The 20,919-nt window shown below is 45.3% G+C and overlaps 1 protein-coding gene across 2 annotated transcripts in view; it reads left to right on the plus strand.

Annotated features, from left to right (window-relative positions):
- Positions 1-19,805, plus strand: part of FRMD5 (FERM domain containing 5) — a 78,939-nt gene extending 59,134 nt beyond the window's left edge. The window contains exons 6-14 of one of the 2 annotated variants that reach the window (XM_066592980.1): positions 952-1,075; positions 2,278-2,365; positions 2,473-2,561; positions 8,219-8,282; positions 10,856-10,947; positions 11,075-11,149; positions 11,572-11,640; positions 16,018-16,124; positions 19,126-19,805. In XM_066592980.1, coding sequence (XP_066449077.1) covers positions 952-1,075; positions 2,278-2,365; positions 2,473-2,561; positions 8,219-8,282; positions 10,856-10,947; positions 11,075-11,149; positions 11,572-11,640; positions 16,018-16,124; positions 19,126-19,673 — 1,256 coding nt within the window. In that variant the 3' untranslated portion in view covers positions 19,674-19,805. The remainder of the gene's footprint in view (positions 1-951; positions 1,076-2,277; positions 2,366-2,472; positions 2,562-8,218; positions 8,283-10,855; positions 10,948-11,074; positions 11,150-11,571; positions 11,641-16,017; positions 16,125-19,125) is intronic. The other variant, XM_066592981.1, reaches the window with a different exon arrangement.
- The last annotated feature ends 1,114 nt before the right edge of the window (positions 19,806-20,919 follow it).

Below are 20,919 nucleotides of genomic sequence, written 5' to 3' on the forward strand. Positions count from 1 at the left end.
CTACTCTGGTTAGAGCCTGTTTGTGCTGTCCTCTGAAGGGAGTAGTACACACCGTTGTAGGAAATCTTCAATTTCTTAGCAATTTCTCGCATGGAATAGCCTTCATTTCTAAGAACAAGAATAGACTGTCGAGTTTCAGATGAAAGTTCTCTTTTTCTGGCCATTTTGAGCGTTTAATTGACCCCACAAATGTGATGCTCCAGAAACTCAATCTGCTCACAGGAAGGTCAGTTTTGTAGCTTCTGTAACGAGCTAGACTGTTTTCAGATGTGTGAACATGATTGCACAAGGGTTTTCTAATCATCAATTAGCCTTCTGAGCCAATGCGCAAACACATTGTACCATTAGAACACTGGAGTGATAGTTGCTGGAAATGGGCCTCTATTCACCTTTGTAGATTTTGCACAAAAAAAACAGGCATTTGCAGCTAGAATAGTCATTTACCACATTAGCAATGTATAGAGTGCATTTGTTTAAAGTTAGGACTAGTTTAAAGTTATCTTCATTAAAAAGTACAGTGCTTTTCCTTCAAAAATAAGGACATTTCAATGTGACCCCAAACTTTTGAACGGTAGTGTACGTTGGGCAAAAAGATAGTTCCAGTATACGCCAGCAGGTCCCATAGACTCCCATGTGAGCAGGGGAAAAAAGGGAGGGGGAGGCATTTCTGCAGCAGCTAACGCCATGAAAAGCTTACAGGTGCCTCTATGTAGGAATTAGAAGTCAGTTCAGAGGATTTAAGCCGAGCGAGGGTTTTCCGGGGTGCAGCGTATTTTTTTTCTAAAAACCTAGAAAATGCTAATTACACTGGCGGAAAAAAGTCCTTTAACGTGATTTTACGCCGCTGATTAGAAAACGCAAAAACGTCTACCCCCGTGTGAAGGAGCCCTTAGGCCATCATTGTCTCTGGAAATCGGTCTTATTATCATTAATGTTCTGTCCTCCTAACAGCTGAAATTGGGGATTATGACCCTGGGAAACATCCAGAGGGTTATAGTTCCAAGTTCCAGTTCCTCCCTAAACACTCAGAAAAGTTGGAGCGACGGATTGCTGAGATTCACCGGAATGAACTCAGGTGAGGAAAGTGTTTTTCAGAGAGAGCAAAAGGCGCTCAAAAACCCACAGTGAAGTATACAGTGTTCAGTGACCGTCTGGAGAACCATTGTGACATGTGGAGGGTTAATTACAAGCTATAGAATTTACTGATGCTAACACTGACTAATAAGGAGTATTGGCATCACAAGCTGGTCTGAGGCTAACCATAAGCATTAGATAGCTGTGGACTGAGCAGGGTTCAGCTCACAAATATCTCTTATGATGGCGGCATACTTAGCTGCATGGGTTTATATGTCATGAAGGGAGAAAGGCGCTGCAAGGCACGTCTGGTGACAGCTTATCTCCTGCAAACGAAAGGATTGAGCATTTGGGACCCAACTTTCTGATCCTTACCTCCTTCAACATGTGAATCAGGAGGCCGTCCTAAACCTTTAGATTGGCTGCAGAGGCGTAACTTGAAGCGTCTGGACCCCGATGCAAAACCAGTAACAGGGCCCCCAACTATAATGCTTTATTCATAGTACTGGGCTCCCTATATGGAGAAGAGAAGCCTTATGGGCCCCTAAGGCTCCTGGGCCCGGATGCAACCGCATCCTCTGCACCCACTATAGTTCAACCAATTTACATTTAATGTGTGTGGACCCTGTAACACAGGCTTTGAATTGGGGTTTGCAAATGTCTAATTATTGCAACTAAGACAAAATATTAAAGTAACCCTTCAGTTTCAGGACAAAATTCTGCCCCGGGATCAGTGGTGGAGGGGTTATATTACCTGCAAGTAGTCTTCTCTCTTGTCCCTCCGATTCACTGGTTCCAAGTCTCCTTTTCAGTCAATGCAATCTTCAGGCTACCTGATCCCCACAGTGCGTTAGTATTGTTAGACTACCAATCCACTATACCTGCTCTCGGATTGGCCAAAGCTGTTTATCAGCTGATTACCACTGACTAATCAGAGAGTAGTGCATAGTTAATTAGTTAAAAAATTGCTGCAGCTGTTTTGGACAGTGGATCAGAGGGGCGGCAGAGAAGAAGTGCAGGTAATATAACCTCTGTCACATGTCAGAAATTTTGTCCCAAGGCCGGAGGGTCACTTTACAACAGTTCCTTGACTTGATGGGGAGATCACCTTTAACACATGAGATACCAGTATACTTGTGCCACTGTGAAGACGTAGTCCATCAGTACACATCATCTCAGCGTTGTCTCCGGTTTCCCTTGCAGCGGCCTGTTACCTCCGCAAGCAGAGCTGTGTTTTCTGAGGAAAGCCCAGACTCTGGAGACGTACGGCGTGGATCCTCATCCGTGTAAGGTACCTCATACCCCAGTTGTTGTCGCTGTGCCGCCTCCACCTTCCTCCCTCCGGCCTCCATCTTTTCTTTCCCTGTCCTTTCTATTCTCTGTCTCCCTATCTTTCAGGATGTCTCTGGGAACTCTGCATTCTTGGCCTTTACTCCTTTCGGTTTTATCGTGTTGCAGGGAAATAAGAGGGTTCACTTTATAAAATGGTGAGTCTAGAAGAGCGCTATCTCCACCTGTATTTATTTCTTGCTTTCTGTCTTTTCTCACTCCAGAAGGATGAGCTATCCTCATAATGCCGTTATATAATCGTATGCATATTGAAAAGCGTAAGAGCACGATACATAATTCACAATGGCTGCGCCGTGTGACACGCAACAGCAGTCAAGCGTGGTTATTGAGTATGCGGGAACACAAGGTTATGGGATGACAGCCATCAGACAGGATGATGTGCAAACCAAAGTGAGATGTCCTTTTTGACCAAACTGTTGAGTTGCCCTGTAGAATCGTCTATATTAGTACGGTTGATGATAAAACATCCATCATTGTGGTTTTTTTTCTATTTGCTGTACTTCTATATATAACACCGCAGTATTCCTCTTCCCCGGGGATTCCTTCTGTATGATTTTCTAACATACCCTATGGCTATCCTACCTCCTAGCTTTGGGAACACCACATCCTCCTCTTCTCTCTATAGACGTGCTATAATCACTAGGTGACATGTAGCTGATTCAAGGGACTGCCCGTTATTAGGGGTGACAGCTTCCCTTATCTGGAGGGCAATATTGTAACATGCTGCTGCTACTGTAGCTGATTTTTTCATCCTGCCACTATCATCAGAACGCCTTTAGCAGATCACAAAAACCTCCTCCTCCATCAATTAACGGGATATAGGATTTGCAAACCGTACTTGTAGAGATGACGCTGCGGAGGGCAGGCGCAAGGGATTTTATTTAGCTATTAGCCTGCTCCCCCTATCAGCAGAGTCACATATGCTTGTTATAGAAGCAATTACATTTTTTTTTATTAATGTAAATGCAATTCCCTAATATACATATATATATATATTTTGCTTAAAGGATTATTACTGATCAAAGCCATCCGTATCCTTTACGACGCTTCCAGTTCAGCAGTGTGTTTTCTCCATAGAATAGGCAGAGTTTTCGTTAAGACCAGTTACATTTTCTAATTAGGTCAGATGCTATCATGCGTCTTCGTAATGACGGGTGACTTTATCCAGAAGGCACACAGTTTGAGTCTCGTCTTGTAAACCTGTTCTGCAAGTGTGTCTCGTCATCGTCTGTTGTCTGTGTTCTCTGCTCCCTCCTAAAGTCCTGTTGCAGGTTTTACTGTTTTCAGCTCAGATCTGTTCTCATAACATTCCTATACTTTTACGTACAGCTGAGTACATAGGGTTAAAGGGATTTTTAGATCTGATGTGTTGATAGTGAGGGATGATTCTTAGTCATGTTCCGTTTAACTATTCATCATCATCCATGTTAGATGTCATTGATTCAGAACAAGAAAGGTCTCGCCAGCATTTCTGGTCGGCTGCAAAAACCTGCGGGGCAATTTCCATTTAGTCTGAATTACTTTTATTGCAATAAGTGTATTTCCAAATTGCTGCATATATATATATATATATATATATATATATATATATATATATATATATATATATATATATATATATATATGACTGATGAAGTATCTGATTAAAGCCAGATGATTGTTGATTACAGAGAGTCTAGAGGGAGAAGATTCTCCCTAGTTGAATCCTGACAATCAGTGTACTGTATATATTGTTATTCTGGTGCAGACCTCCGTTTGATTGCTGTTGGCATCTTCGCTGTATTTTTAGATTTGCATTTATTCCAACACACGAGACTGGTGTTCTATAGGGACTGCTTCACTTTGTTTCATATGCCGGTCTAAAGCTCCATTTACACGGGACGAATGTCTGGCAAACTATGCCAAACACTCGTCCACACATGTACTTGCTCCCATGCGGTTGTACAGGAGCGAGTATCGCTGGCTCTCTGATTGAGCGGCCAGCAGGGGGCCAGGGCGGCTGGAGGAGAGTTGTCTCCCCGCTCTCCCCCGCCCCTCTCCATTCACTTAAAAGGGTTGTCCCGCGCCGAAACGGGTTTTTTTTTTATTCAATAGGCCCCCCGTTCGGCGCGAGACAAACCCAATGCATGGGTTAAAAAAAAAAAAGCGTTTAGTACTTACCCGAATCCCCGTGCTGCGGCGACTTCTTCCTTACCTTAGCAAGATGGCCGCCGGGATCTTCACCCACGATGCACTGCGGGTCTTCTCCCATGGTGCACCGTGGGCTCTGTGCGGTCCATTGCCGATTCCAGCCTCCTGATTGGCTGAAATCGGCACACGTGACGGGGCGGAGCTACGAGGACCAGCTCTCCGGCACGAGCGGCCCCATTCACCAGGGAGAAGACCGGACTGCGCAAGCGCGTCTAATCGGGCGATTAGACGCTGAAATTAGACGGCACCATGGCGACGGGGACGCTAGCAACGGAGCAGGTAAGTGAATAACTTCTGTATGGCTCATAATTAATGCACGATGTATATTACAAAGTGAATTAATATGGCCATACAGAAGTGCTGAACCCCACTTGCTTTCGCGGGACAACCCCTTTAACACAGCGGCTATTCAGTACTGAACGGCTGCTATTTACACCGAGCGATCAGCTCATCGTCCATCATTTATGCTACATAAAATCCTGAATGATGAGCGTTCGGTACTGAATGGCTGTTGTGTTAAGTGAATAGGGAGAGGCGGGGTAGAGCGAGGAGTGAAATCCCCACCAGCCTCCCCGCTGCGAACCAACAATACTCGCTCCTGTGTAACAGCACGGGAGCAAGTATATGCAGGGACGAGTGCCAGGCATTGTTTGCCCGACATTCGTCCCATGTAAATGGGGCTTAAGTCAGTTGTGGACCCCTTTGGCCCAATGCACACGGGCGTATTTGCACTGTGGGATCCGGAGCTCCGGATCCCGCAGCAAATACAGCCCATAGGACATGCATTAAAATGCATTGCCATGCCCACGAGCACAAATCAAATGCGATATACCGCTCGCGGGGTGAAAATCGCAGTATGTCCTATTCTAGTGTGAGCCTTTGCAAGGCTCGCACTATTCACGTCATCACTGGCTTGACGGCTCTGCACTGTGTATGTGTGGCTGTGCGCCAGCCGACACATCCGCAGAGCAGAGCAGACAGGTAAGGTGGGGGTCGCTGCAGGGGCACAGGGTCGCATTCAGCTACGAGGATCTCGCAGTCGGAATCCGACCCGGTCGTCGGCATTCGGCCTTAAAGGGGTTGTCTCGTGAAAGCAAGTGGGGTTATACACTTCTGTATGGCCATATTAATGCACTTTGTAATGTACATCGTGCATTAAATATGAGCCATACAGAAGTTATTCACTTACCTGCTCCGTTGATGGCGTCCCCGTCTCCATGGCTCCGTCTAATTTCGCTGGCTTCTTGCTTTTTTAGACGCGCTTGCGCTGTGCGGTCTTCTGCCTGGTGAATGGGGCCGCTCGTGCCGGAGAGCTGGTCACCACGTCGTCATCGTAGCTCCGCTCCGCCACGCGTGCCGATTCCAGCCAATCAGGAGGCTGGAATCGGCAATGGAACGCACAGAGCCCATGGTGCACCATGGGAGAAGACCCGGGGTGCACCATGGGAGAAAACCGCAGTTCATCCCTGGGAAAGAACCGGCGGCCATCTTAGGCAGAAGATTTTTAAAACTTCACATTTCAGCACATCAGTGAGTAGCAAGCGGCTTAAAAACCGCTTTAAATTGCTATTTTATGCCAGGGGGGTGACAGGGGGAATGGGGTAAAGTAAAATTTTGATGTTTGCCGCGAGACAACCCCTTTAAGCAGCAACAAATATATGAAGTGGCACAAGCAGTAGTTATTTTGATATAATATATATCAGATGTTGGCATAGATTGTGTGCTGCCATGCCCCTTCACAGGGTCCCACCCGGTAGGGCACGGAGTACATGGTGTGAGCACTAAAACGGCAACTTTTGGACACCAGAATTCTGGCGTCCAACCATTAATCAATAAGCCCTTATGTGCTGAGATAAAATCTTGAGCATGAATGTTATGCACTAAAGCACCACGCCTCAGCACGGACGCAAGGTGGTCTCCTAATAAAACTGCAACACTCTCACAGCATATGCAGGGGCCAATTACACCTCTCTAGGTAAAGATGGAAGGACCCCTGTCCCTTACTAATCAGGGAAAGTGGGGAAGCCCTGCCTAAAAGCGGGGTGATTGTCCCGATAAGGACAGCCCCACTGTCTTCATCTGGGACCTGGCTATCCCTGATTAGGAACTTGGAGAGATGCACAAAACACAATACACAACACTGTACACACACACTGGACACAGAACAGGACAGTTCACACCTCATGCCTGGCCAACTGCACAGACATACAAAACACGTTGCTGTTCACACCAACACACAAGGTCATGCATACCACATAGAACAGGACTGCTCATAGAGCATGTCTGGCCACCTGCACAGACATACAAAACACGTTGCTGTTCACACCAACACACAGGGTTATGCATACCACATAGAACAGGAACCCCACCCAGAACTTACATGCGTAAAGGTAGCAAACTATAGCTAGTCCAAGTGTCCTCACACCAAGGGGATAGAGAGTCAGCCACTGTGCTGACATAGGGAGCAGTGTCAGGCATCACCCATCTGACACACACATAAAACTCCAGATGTCTGAAGGCCGCACCTGCAAAGGAATAGGGAGAAACCTGCGGGTGTATGCACCTGTACCACACACTACTCGATGCACGCACCCCAGGATGCAAGGTGGGGAGGGACAACAGGTGTCCAGATTGTCCTCAGGGAAAGTGAGAGAGACACTTCAAAGAAGCATGCAAACACCAGCTCTCAGTGGGTTTACAACAGAGTAAAACCGTAAAATGACCAGCATCTAATATCAAGAGATGATGGTATTTATGTGCAGCAGACCAGAGGGGATTGGCTGGAGAAACGCCACATCCAGCCTGCTCAATTAACCCTCACCTGTGACGCTGTGGTCATGGAAACCTGTAGAACCACAGGTCCCAGACACACAACCGAAGTATGCATGTTTCTAATGAAGACAAAACTCATACATTTGCCCCTCTGGCAACATCTTATCTTTTGCAAGACCAAAGGATTGGGTATGTTGAAATGCAGCATATCTGATTCCTTTTTGCCCCAACACCTTCATCGGAGGAGAGTCAGCAGCCCCCATCCACATGACATCAAGTGCTGACCTCGACAACATCGGAGGGGTTGGCTGAACTTCCTCTCATGCATGGCCAACTTTGGGCTGTAGTTTATCTTTTTGCAAATCATACTGCTAAATGTCTTTACAATCTAGCCACAATGGACAGGTCTGGTAAAGATTTCATGGACATGTCCTACATTGTGGGCCACGGTCTGTATTTACCCTGACTTTAATAGAGCTTATATACAATTGAATACAAATTTACAACCACCAATGGATGGATAGGTTAATGGTATAATGCACTGAGATACATTGGTCTTGCAGATGTGTTTTTTCATGCAAATGTTTATCTATATTTAGTGAGAGGTTAGAGAAAGCTTTCTACCAATACAATCACAAGCGATCCACCCATTCAGCTTCCCTGTGCTCTTACGTCTCCGCCATGTAGCCCTCCAGTGAAGCGCCACCATGCCTCCTCCGTCTTTGTAGCGTCATGCTAGCTGCTTGCACTGTTTTTGTCGTATGTCCCGTCGTTCTGTTTTTCTTGTGGAAGTCTTTGTGATTTTTATTTCTTTTTGTTTGTTTTGTTTCAGGAGTGATGCCACAAAAATGAAATTTGAAGGAAAAACTTTTCATTTATATGTGAGAGAGAAGGAGGTAAAATGTCAATATATACCCTGACAGACTGGTATATACATATGGACTGGTATATATACTGGGTGACTAGATTCTATGAAAATATACATATATATATACACTAACTGACTGGAATGTTTATTATGCCTGATTAACACAACTTAGGGGCTGTGAGCTGAAGCTATATATACCTTTACTGAATGACTGATGTGTATACATACAGAATGTGAGAGGCATACACACTAACTTGAATTACTGGTATTGCATCAGTCCATCACTTTGGATACACAGTTGCAAGAAAAAGGGAGAGAACCTTTTAGGATTGCATGGATTTCTGTATTAATTGCTAATAAAATGTGGTCTAATTATGTTTGTCTATGATTAGGACTTGGATAACAATCTAACCAATACATAAACAGTTGTACCGTTCATGTCTTTTATTGAGCACATAAAGTGAAAATATACAATGCAGGGAGAAAAACCGAGTGAACCCTTGTAGATCTCCCCTTAGCAGCAGTCCTCTCCACCGGGCATTTCCTGTAGGTGCAAATAAGATTTGTACAATGCTCAGAAAGAATTTTAGTCCATTCGTCCCTGCAAATGTTTCAATTCATCAATATTTCTGGGATGCCTTGCGTGCACAGCCTTTTTCAGGTCAGGCAACAGCATCTCAATAGGGTTATGGTCAGGAATCTGACTTGGCCATTCCAAAACACAATTTTTTTTAACCATTCTTTAGTTGATTCAGATCCGCACTATGCAGAAAGCAATATAAGCACTGCTTGCTGCCTCAGCAACCATCGGCTTAGCCTGTACTTGGGGATGACCATATCTTCACTTCTCTTTTGTGTTATCCTAGTTGGCACCATTATTGTGGTTGAACTGTTCTGCATAGACAGACACCATTACTGCCTAAGCGGAGTTATCATTTATAAACATTTGACAGGTCTGTACTAAATGTAATTGCTTGTCATGGCTATAATGAATATTGGATATAAATAGGGTGTTACTTGAAGATTGATTAGCATAATCGTGAACACTATAATGTGGAGTACACATAATAATTGTCACTTTGTGCGATTACACTATCCTTCCAAAAGTAATTGGACATCTGAGCAAAAATAAAAAGTAGCATTTAGTTACATAGATTAATACTTAGTGGGGCTCCTTTGGCCCTAATGACATTGGATATTCTCTGTGGCATACTTTATGCTAATGTCTAATACACTTCAGTTGGTATTTCCCTCCATTCATCCTGCAAACGTCTGTTGAGTTCTCTCAAAAAAGATGAATGCTGTTCATATTTCCTAACTTGATGTTCCAGTTCATCCCAAAGATGTTCAGTTGGGTTCAGGTTGAGACTCTGTGCAGTCAGTCCAATCAAGGAACATCCATATCCTCAAACCAGTGTAAAACAGTCTTGGATTTGTGACAAAGCGAGTTGTCTTGTAGGAAGTATTGCTGACCATTCCCAGAATATTGCTACATTGTTGGTAGCACATTATCATCTAGAATGTCAAGGTACACCTCTGAGTTCATGGTTCTTGTCACTACAACCAACAGAGAACATGCCACATAAAACATCTCCAAAGCATCACAGAACTTCCACCGTACATATTTTGGCACAACATACTTAGGCAAAAAGTGTTTCTTAGCATCCTGCACACCCAGGTACATCCATCTGATTTTAAGGATGGAGTAGTATGATTTGTCACTACATAAAATTTTCTTCCATTGTTCAACTGACCAATGACGAAGCTTGTGACTCCATTGTAGACAAGCCAATGCATCTTTGAGAGAACTCTCCAAACATTTGCAGGATGAATTGAAGGAACTACCAGAGTGTAATGTGTCACATGTTAGTAGAATCAGTAGTGTATCAGCTGTAGTGTATCACACGTTGGTATAAAGTGTCTCACAGAAAGTATCCAATATGAAGGCCGCTAAGTAAAATAAATCTTGTTATTTGTATAGCGCCAACTTACTCTGCAGTGCTTTCAGGTAATTTATTTGTGCCAGGAGCAGAAAAGTGGCAAATCTACTGTAAGACAATGGGAGCTGATTCCACAGGGCGAAGTCTGTTGTATATTCCTAAATGCTGCTGCTACAACTAATCCTTAACTTGTAGCAACAAATACCATGACTGAAGAATGATTGAATGCGATCGGTTACAGTGGGTTGTAATGTTTTCTAGTTTTCATATATGTCCAGTCATTAGCACCCTTTATTTATACATAGCCAATGTTTTAGTCATTTCCGTACTTTATAGGAGACTCTAAACAAGACATGCAAAAAATAAAGTTGAGCCCCAATCACACCAGTTGTTATGGGTCATGTGTGAGGCACCAGTTGTCATGTGTGAATTAAATATTTATTGGTGAGTGTGTGTATTCATCAGTCATACAAGCTCTATATATACCAGTCAGTCAGGATATATATAATGTACATGGGCAACCAACTTTCAGATAGCGAGGCTGTCAAATGTTAGGCCCTTCCTTTTGTCAGGAGTGACATGATTTGACAGCACTTCATTTGTTCTCTTCAGATCCATGAAATTGTAGTTAAAATATACATTTAATTGTCATTCTCTATAGGAAAAGCGCTTGGTGCTGACGTTCTTGGCACCCACTCCAGAGGCCTGCAAACACCTGTGGAAATGTGGAGTGGAGAACCAATCATTCTACAAGTCAGTATTCTCTCCTCTAATCCCTTATGCATTGTACATTACTTGCTCTTTACAGAACCAGAAACCTATGAGGAAGAAGATGTGGAAACAGGAAGGTCTAACTACATTTATTGTTTTCTCTCTACAGACTTGAGAACTCCAACCAGGTCCGCACGGTTTCCAGCAGTAACTTGTTCTTTAAAGGGAGTCGATTTCGATACAGGTAATTAAAAAGTTTGTTATGGTCTGTGATTCTTCTACAGCTGCCTGTACAAGTAACAGCTATTCTGGCTGGAAAGTATCACATCACAGAAAAAGGACATATCAATTCAAAAATCACAGAAGGCGGCCATACTTACCGATATGCTGACGCAAAATACAAGGGCAGGTATAAAAACCACATCCCCCAGCATGCAGATGGGCAAATTGCTAAATGGAAGAACACTGCACAGCTGCAAAATACTGATGAACCACCACTCACACACTCCTCAATCCCTGCCCTTGTGTTTTGCATCAATAGGCCAGTAAGTATGACCGGCTTCTGTCCTTCATGGTTCTATCACCTATACTTTATTCTCTACTCCTAATACTCCCAAAACCTTGTTCAGATGTTTACTTTTCTGAAAACCCTACCTATTTTCCTAGTGGTCGAGTTGCTAAAGAAGTAATGGAATCAAGTGCCAAAATCAAGAGGGAGCCTCCTGAAATTCACAGGTACTTACTATTGACCCAAACTTCCCCTTAACTACATGCAACTACAAGCATGAACATTCAACTGCTTTTGCCTACGCTTATGCTTGCTCCATTTTGCACATGCCTCATCATCATCTGCAAAGACTTCATCTCCACCCCATTGTTTTACTCATATTTATGTTTTGCTCCATTTTCTGCATTGATCACTCCTCTCCTCTTTCTTTTACGCTTCATCACTCACAATAGCCTGCTCCACATACACCCTGCCTTACCCTACCCAACTGCTTAATCGAGCGAGTCGCGTGTCCAGACATGGCCGCTCGGCGGAGCAGGAGACTGCTAGACTTCGCTAACACCCTGCACATCAACAACCTCATCTCTGATAAAGCCTCTATCGCAAACCTCACTGCTAGCGTTAACGTTCACCTCTGAAGCTCGCCCCAATACACTCCATCCACATCAGCCCCTCCCTCCTCTCCTCACCCATGCACAGCTCACACGCACTCCTCACCTTCCTCAAATGCCTCCATCCCCCTCACACCACCAAGAAGTACCACAGTCACCCTCACAAATCTCCCAATCATCTGCTCACCCTCGCTACGCTACTACTTCTAGCTGCAGGGGACATCTCCCCCAACCCTGGCCCACCCCATACTGCTCCCTACCAGAACCTCCCCCCAGCCATACTATAACACCCCCTATTCTAACCATTAGCTCATGCACATCCAATTGCTGTCTCCCTTCAAATTCACCCTATGGAACTCTCAGTCCACGTGCAAGAAACTTCCAACCATCCACGACCTTTTCACCACCCAACATCTCAACCTGCTCGCCCTCACCGAAATGTGGATACAGCAGTCCGATTCTGCCTCCCCCGCTGTATTGTCCTATGATGGCCTGCAGTTCTCCCACACCCTCAGATCAAATGACAGACGCGGCGGAAGAGTAGGCTTTCTCCTCACTCTGAACTGCACCTTCCGGGTCATTCCCCCGGCTCCCTCATTCACCTTACCGTCGTTCAAAAACCACAGCCTGTGACTCTTCCGTCTACTGTCCCTGCATGTTGCTGTCATCTACCGGCCTCCGGGTCCCCCCCGCCTGTTCCTGGATCACTTTGCCGCCTGGCTCACCCACTTCTTATCCTGTTAAATCCCAACCATCATCCTCGATGACTTCAACTTCCCCACTAATGACCCCATCTGCCTCCCAGCTTTTAACGCTCACCTTCTCCCTCGGCCTATCACAACTTTGAGACTCCCCACTCACAGAGACCGCAACACTCTCGATCTAATTTTCCTCCACCTCTGCTCTGCGTCTCACTTCACAAACTCTTCCGTACCACTCTCAGATCACAACCTCCTCTCCTTCTGCATTAGGCACCCTAGCATCTCCCCAGACCCTCCCACCTATCGCACTTCTAGGAACCTCCAGATATTCCACACCCAACAGTTTGCTCTGAGACCCTACAGTCTTCCCTGTCCCCCATTTCTCTCCTCTCATGCCAGAATCTGGCCGCAGAAAACTACTCCAACACTCTTAGACGCGTGCCCTGGATTCACCTCCCTCTTCTCCTCACTATCCCACAACCCCCAATGACTTTTCAACACCTTCCACTCCCTACTCAGCTCCAAAGAACAGGCCCCCATGACAGATCTCAGTGCTGGAGAGCTAACTGCCTGCTTCAAAGAAAAAAAATCGAAAATATACGAATAGAAATCACCAAACACTGCATGGCTAGCCCCGATCCCGGTCTCTTCAGCACTGCACCCATCACTCATTCACTATCTATACTAGAACCAAAGACAGAGGAAGACGTTTCTAGGCTGCTTTCCGCTGCTCGCCCCACTACTCTCGCTAGCTACCCTCTCCCTCACACCTCCTCCAGTCCCTTTTCCTGGCTTTTATTACCCACCTCACCACTATCTTCAACCACTCCCTGACCTCTGGCATTTTTCCTTCATCATTCAAACACTCCATCATATCCCCCTGCTAAAGAAACCAACTCTTGACCCAACCGACGTTGCCAACTACCGACCCATCTCAAACCTCCCCTTCATCTCCAAACTACTAGAACACCTGGTTTATTCCCGCCTCATACCCTTTCTCTCTGATTACTCTCTCCTTGACCCCCTCCAGTCCGGCTTCTGCCCCTACACTCAACCGAAACTGCCCTCACAAAAGTCTCAAACGACCTGATGACGGCAAAGACGCGGGGCGACTACTCCCTACTAGTCCTCCTTGAGCTCTCCGCTGCGTTTGACACTGTTGACCATGACCTCCTCTTCGCTCTATCAGCCTAGAGACACAAACAGCGAGGGGAAGCGGAGAGGAGAGATAGAGCCAGCGAAGGAGACGCTGAATGAGCAGCTATAGAGACTCTCCTGGTTCTCATCCTACCTCTCGCTGGCTCTACCTCTCCTCTCCCCCTCACTGTTGGGGTTCCCCAGGGCCTCGGCCCCCCTCTGAATCTACACAGCCCCAATCAGACAAACCATCTGCAGATTTGGCCTCCAATATAATCTCTACGCTGACGACACCCAGCTATAGACCTCTTCCCATAACATCTCAGCACCATTCCTCCAAAATATCACCTCTCAATAACTGACCTTCTCGTTTTTCTGCCTTCTACCAGCTGACCCCCACCCAACATCTCCATATCAGTATCTGGCACCACCATAACCCCCAGACAGCATGCCGCTGTCTTGGGGTCACACTGAATTCTTACCTCTCCTTTACCCCCCCATATCCAATTTCTAGCCCGAACATGCCACCTGCACCTCAGAAATATTGCAAAAATCCAGTCGTTTCTCACCACAGACACGCTACAGACACTTGTTGACACCCTCCTGCATTCCCGACTTGACTACTGCAACTTGCTGCTGAATGGCTTTCCCTACGCCTCTCCAATCCATATTAATGTGGCAGCTAGACTCATCTTCTTATCCAACCATTTCTCGGATGCCTCTGCGCTATGCCAGTCACTGCACAGGCTAACCATCCACTATAGAACCCAATTCAAACTCATCACCCTCACCCACAATGCTTTCCATGGCGCCGCGCCACCCTACATCGCCTCCCTCCAAGCCTGCACACTCCAATCCCCTAACACATTCAGACTAAATGCCCCTCTAATACAAACCCTACACTCGCCTCCAGGACTTCTCTAGAGCAGCACTGTTCCTATGGAACACACTGCTCCAAAACATCTGGCAATCCCCAATGCACGGAACTTCAGACACGCTTTAAAAACGCAACTCTTTAGAGAAGCATACCAAACCTCCTGATCTAATGCCACACCCCCACAACATGCCCCCTGCCCACTTCGCCTATCATGAACACCTCCTGCCCCTGTACCTCCCGTATCACCCCCCACCCCATTTGTTTTCTAATAATTGAATACCACATGTAATTATCGTACTGTTTTGTGTTACCCCGTGCTACATCACCTTTCCCTGTACTCCATGTATCACGCACACCCTGTTTGTTCCCAATTCATTTGATTACCACATGTAATTGTCATATTGTTTGTGTTCCCCATGCTTGGAAAGCTCTGTAGAATAAGTTGGCGCTATACAAATAAAGATTATTATTATTTATTCTTATTGTTATTATTATTATTACATACCAAGATCAAATAGGAAAAAGCAGCATCACTCACTCACCTTCTAGGTGCTCTCCCTAAGAAGAAAAGATAGCGTTCCTAACCCATGTCACAGGCTTTGGATTCTGGCTTGGCTTACAATTCCCAGTCATTGTTACAAGGCTTGTATAAACAGTCTAACATTGACCTGCAGGATTGCTGCCTTCCAATAGGTGGCGCTGCAGAGGTATTGTTCCATCTCCTTTATTTAATGAAACAGTGTCACTCTTGTCCATTGACTGTTTGTAGTGTGGCTTGCCCTCCATCACTCAGGACACAGCCCTTCAAAGAGAGTAGCGCTGTTTCTGGAAAAAGGAGACTATCTTTACTTATTTCGTACAGCCCCTTTCAAAGGGTTGTCTAGTTGTGAACAACTGCTGATTAGCTGTTCACTGGACCAGTGTACATTGCATTGAGCTGATTTCTTCAGGAAGTGGACAGCTCCAATTCCACTGCAGCGGCTAGGCTTGGTATTAGAGGTCACGTTCCCATTCATACCAAGTCTTGCCACTGCAGTGGGAACGGAGCTATCTGCTTCCTGCAGAAATCGTCTTAAGCTAAATTCACATCTAGCGATTCTGTTTTCCTGCTCCATTATGCGAGCAGGGAATTGGAATCCCCTGGATGAACGGATCTGTTTAATAACGTAATCATTGCCAAACAGAGACTCAGGCACATTTTGTGAACTGATATCTATGTATTTTAACTTACACATTTTTTACAAGGTAAGTTATATGTCTTCTTTTTTTGTGGTTTAGAGCGGGAATGGTGCCAAGTCGTAGTTGTCCCTCAATTAGCCATGGACTGAGGTTAAGTAGCGTTCCCAGGACACGGAGGCGTGCCGTTCACATATCCATTATGGAGGGTAGGTCTTGCTTTGTTTGTCATGCACATATCTCCCCATTATTTGTTCTTACCTTGGTTAAAGTGTATCATTAAGGGTGCATTCACACGAGCGTAGGCGTATTTACGTTCGCACGTGCGCAGCGTATAATCGCCGGAAAGAACGTTTTTCGGCGATCATGACCAGAGCTAGAAAGCGTATTATCGTTTGTTCCTACTTTGCAAACTATCTTTTCCTCCATCGAATTTGCGTTGGCGCGTATTTCGGTCGCGTATGTTCCATGTTTTTTTTCGGGTTGCCGTTTTTACGCGCCGTAAAATCACCCGTGCGAACGAATACATTTGAAACCAACGCCTCAGATGGTCACGTATATACAATTGGGCGCAAAAACGCGCCGTTTATGCGCTCGTGTGAACGCACCCTAAAGCTTCCACATAATACTGCAGTGTGGCTTAGAAGCCTTCTATCAGTACAGCTGTTACTTGCAGTAAGACCTAATCTGCAAGATGTATGCTTGCCATTCATAATGCACATTGTGTTGTTCATACTAATATCTAAAACCATTATTTACTTACAGTTACAATCAAAATTCTGGAACCCCGTTGTTAATTAGATTCATTTGCCAAATTTGCAAACTTTCAGCTGTTTGCCAAAAAAAAAATTTAAAAACTCAACACAAGTAGTTTCTCCAAATTCAACACAAGATGCCATTATTAAGGTCTTCTGCAGTCTTAGAATCATTCAGCCCCTTCATAATAACTGTCTTTAGTACTTAATAGGACACCTTCTGCTGTTATTATCTGCTGCAAATGTGATGCCTAGCCAGCAGCAGCTTCTGACCGCGATCCTGAGGAATCTTAGCCCAGTCCTCATGGGTATGGTCTCCAGCTCACTACTATTCTTGGGTATGGGTGCTGCAACCACCTTCTTCACCTCCCAACAAAGATTGCCTATAGGGTTCAAGTCACTTTGATGGCCACTGCAGAATCTTCCAGGACTTCTTCTGTAACCAAGCCTTGGTGGACTTTGAGGAATCTTAGCCCAGTCCTCATGGGTATGGTCTCCAGCTCACTACTATTCTTGGGTATGGGTGCTGCAACCACCTTCTTCACCTCCCAACAAAGATTGCCTATAGGGTTCAAGTCACTTTGATGGCCACTGCAGAATCTTCCAGGACTTCTTCTGTAACCAAGCCTTGGTGGACTTTGAGGTAGGCTTGGGATCCTTGTCTTGTTGGAAGATCCAGTACCACTCAAGCGTCGGCTTCCTCACAAAAGACATTATGTTTTCTCCTAGTATTTCATGATACTTGATTGAATCCTTTGCTTTACAGAACAGAATCCCCAAACTTCTGCTGCTTATTGATATGGTAGCATATTGGCAGAAGTCCTTGGCGCTAACCTTTTTGTGTTTTTTTGTCAGTAGAGATGTATGGCTTAAGGTTTGGGCATGAACACCTTTTACATTTAGTATGCACCTTACTGCGCAAATGAAAATCTCAGTCTCTGTTGCCACCAAATTATGCGATGGGTCTTTTTTGCTGTCCTCCAAGAGTTTTTGACCACCTGCTTTTGCAGGAATGTGGTGGCCGCCGGTGATGGCTTCCATTTTCTGCCACTCTAGTGGGAACAGATTTTTCTATCTGTCCCCCTCACCTGATTAACTGTCATACTCTGGATGTCTCTTCTATATATTGCAGTCACTTCCATGTAGTGTAGCCTCATGTCTGATGCTTATCAGGCACCATCTGAACACATGCTGAGATTTTTGATTTCACTCTCTACAGTTAGCCATATTTCCAACATGCAATCAAATAACACAGCCCTAGCTAGTCCAGGTATATGATATGTTTTATCTCAAGCACACCTGATGTAACTAATGAAGCCCTTGATTAGTTGCATCAGGTGTGCTTGGGACAACACTTGCAATTGTGTGCTCTTGTGAGGGATTCCATTCAGGGGGTTGAATAATTCTGAGACTGCAGTAGTCATTAAAAGTGGCATTTTGTACTGAAGTTGGAGAAACCACTTGTTATATTAGTTGCATTGAGATATTTAAATTGTAGTTTGTTTTTGCTTTTTTTTTTGCAAACAACAGTTTGAAGTTCGTACATTTTGTAAATAAATCAATTTTGCAATGGGGGCTGAATAATTGTGATTTGCAACTGTAACAGGAACAGCAGCGTCCCTGTGTGCACATACTGCAGTTTGAGGAGCTCTGGCATCTTATAAAGTGTAGAACAGCCACAGGACCTTAGAAATCCTCTTCATCTGGGTATTGAGTGTGTGGTCGAGGACATTTGTCTGGGAAGTGGGACAGAGTCTGTACAGAACTGTCGTCTTCCATGTGGGAGGGGTAAATGGCAGCTGTGCAAGGATTCTCCTGATTCTGCTCAGTAGTAAATATACCGGCTCCCAAAATAGAAGCCAGAAGCTTCACCTTGTATGTCAGAGCATAGCGAGAAGGGAGGTGGAGAGATACAGACCGGAGATGAGGAGAGTCAGATGCCGAGAGAGAAGTAGAAGAGTCTATAGAGAGAGGGGGCAAGCAAGTAAGAAACGGGGCGAAAAGTGTAAAGAAGCGAGCGCAACAGACATCAGGACTGTCCTCCGTTCATCATGGTGAAGTGTCTGATCCGTATCAAAACCAAAGTGAATGTTCACTTGCGCATGATCAATCACTGTTACCGCGATGTGAAGATTCGGGTGCTTAGTCTGGGGCCTCGGCTTTTGGGTCGGGCACTGGGGGCATTGCCCCTCTTCCCAGCTCTTACTGCCGCAATCCCTGTGTCTACTAGACCACCTAGAGAAATGGGAATACCAGGAGACGTTCCTCCACCAAGTACACCAGCTGTAATTGGGAAAGAAATTGGACTAAGAGGTGAATATAAAAACACAAAGCATGGCTGCATCGGATGCCATAGATTCTCTCCATGCTTGCTCATGTGTAGTCTATTGTGCACGCTTACATTACTTTGTATACCCTTTTGTCCTGTCTCTTTAATTGTTTGCTGTTCTCGCAGGTCTGGAATCTCTACGTGACAGCGCCCACTCTACTCCGGTTCGGTCTACTGACAACATTGATGCTTTATCTTCTTGCTCCTCTCGGGAGACGGTGATCAGCGATGAGGCGTACACCCCTTGCTCCAGCATACTTCCTACTCCTGTGTATGAATCCAATCTTGAGTTATCCATTGGGCATCAGGTGAATGGGGCAACCTGTACCACCCAGGATGAAGAGAGTGACCTTGCTGCTCCCAGCATTCCCGACCTGGAGATACCTCCACCGGCTCTCCCCGGGCCAGAGCGAGCAAGTCTGAGGGAACCTGAACCTGAACAGGCAAATAAGTTTCTACAAAGTGTCCTGCGGCTGCTTGCGGTCACTTTGTGTCTTCTGTTGGCATTGCTATTGTTGCTGGTTGTATTGGCAGAGTCTGACCTGGAGTTAGCATTTTTGAGGGACATCCGGTTGACCCCTGAATTCCAGCAGTTTCATTATCAATACTTCTGTCCTCTGCGCCGATGGGTATCATGCAAACTACACCCTCTCATTCGCCTCATTGACTCCTGATGTTGTGTGCAGTGGCCCTCATTGACTGTGAGGAGTGATGTCTTCCAGTGTCCTCTCCTTCTCACCCCTGTCTTGTCTCACAAGCCCTTCATGGTCCAAAGGTTGTCAGAATAAACCTTTGATTAGGGTTGTCTAGTGTGAATGGGTGGATGAAGCTGAGAGAGGTGAAGGGTACACCAAGACATTGCATGGGGGGTTCTGTCGCCACTTTAAGCTCTGTAATGTCACACCCATGTATCCTATATATGGATCCGGCAGGATTATGTGTCCTCAACGCCAGAAAGCAGACTCGGGTTTCTACATCACATTCAAGCCTCCTGTCTCTGCACACAGCCCGGGCACCGGCCAGGAATGGACGCTTGAAAACTATACGGCACGCTGTTACTGTTGCATTACAATTTAAAACCTGACCTGAGCAACTTCTCTATATACAAGGGGGTCGCAAATAAGAACCTTGGCGGATTTACTAAGCAAAACGCGCCAGTTTATAGCTCAAATTGCACCAAAACTAACGTACTTGTATGATGTGTTTTTAGACACTTTTTATGTCTTGCTAGGCTGTTTTGAAAAATGGGGTAAAAGGGGAATGACTAAGTGGAGTTGTAAAGTGAGCCAGTTTATTTATGGGGGGCTCCATTACTTTGGTACAAAGTAAGCCCGCCAAGAAGTGGTGTAAGGACGAGAAAAATGTCTAATATAGATGCACCAGATTTGTAACACCGCGTGCTCCTCAGTTATAAACTCGGTGCAGTTTCTTTTGTCTTTTCTAGTTTTATGCTAACAGTTGGGCCGGGGTTAATCAATATACCCCACTGATTCCTGAGGGTCTCTGTTCAGACCAGTCAAATGTTAGGAATGGGAACCAACAGATCTAATAACTTACTGTCAGGCCAGGGCAACCATAAAGGTGGTTTACGGTTAGTTTGATTACATGGCTTTGTCTCGACTGTAATTGCAGACATGAAAACCTAAAATGAAGTAGTCCTTGAGTCAAGCAGGTAGCCACGACCAATGTGTGAATTACTGGCTTATTGCTCCCAGATCAGAGTATCCGCTTCCATTCTGTGCAGCCAGGTACATTTAATATCCGTATAATCCACTGTGAGAGCCGGTGCCTGGTTAGTACAGTAGTCATTGGGTCACGGCACATATTTACGACCCCTTTACACCATGACTGCCGTAGAGCTTCGTCAACGTTATTTAAATCAAGGGTCCAATAAATAGTCATGGAATAGCATGCAGCTGT

The sequence above is a fragment of the Eleutherodactylus coqui genome, chromosome 2 (genome assembly GCF_035609145.1).
Source record: "Eleutherodactylus coqui strain aEleCoq1 chromosome 2, aEleCoq1.hap1, whole genome shotgun sequence".
Taxonomy (NCBI): Eukaryota; Metazoa; Chordata; class Amphibia; order Anura; family Eleutherodactylidae; genus Eleutherodactylus; species Eleutherodactylus coqui.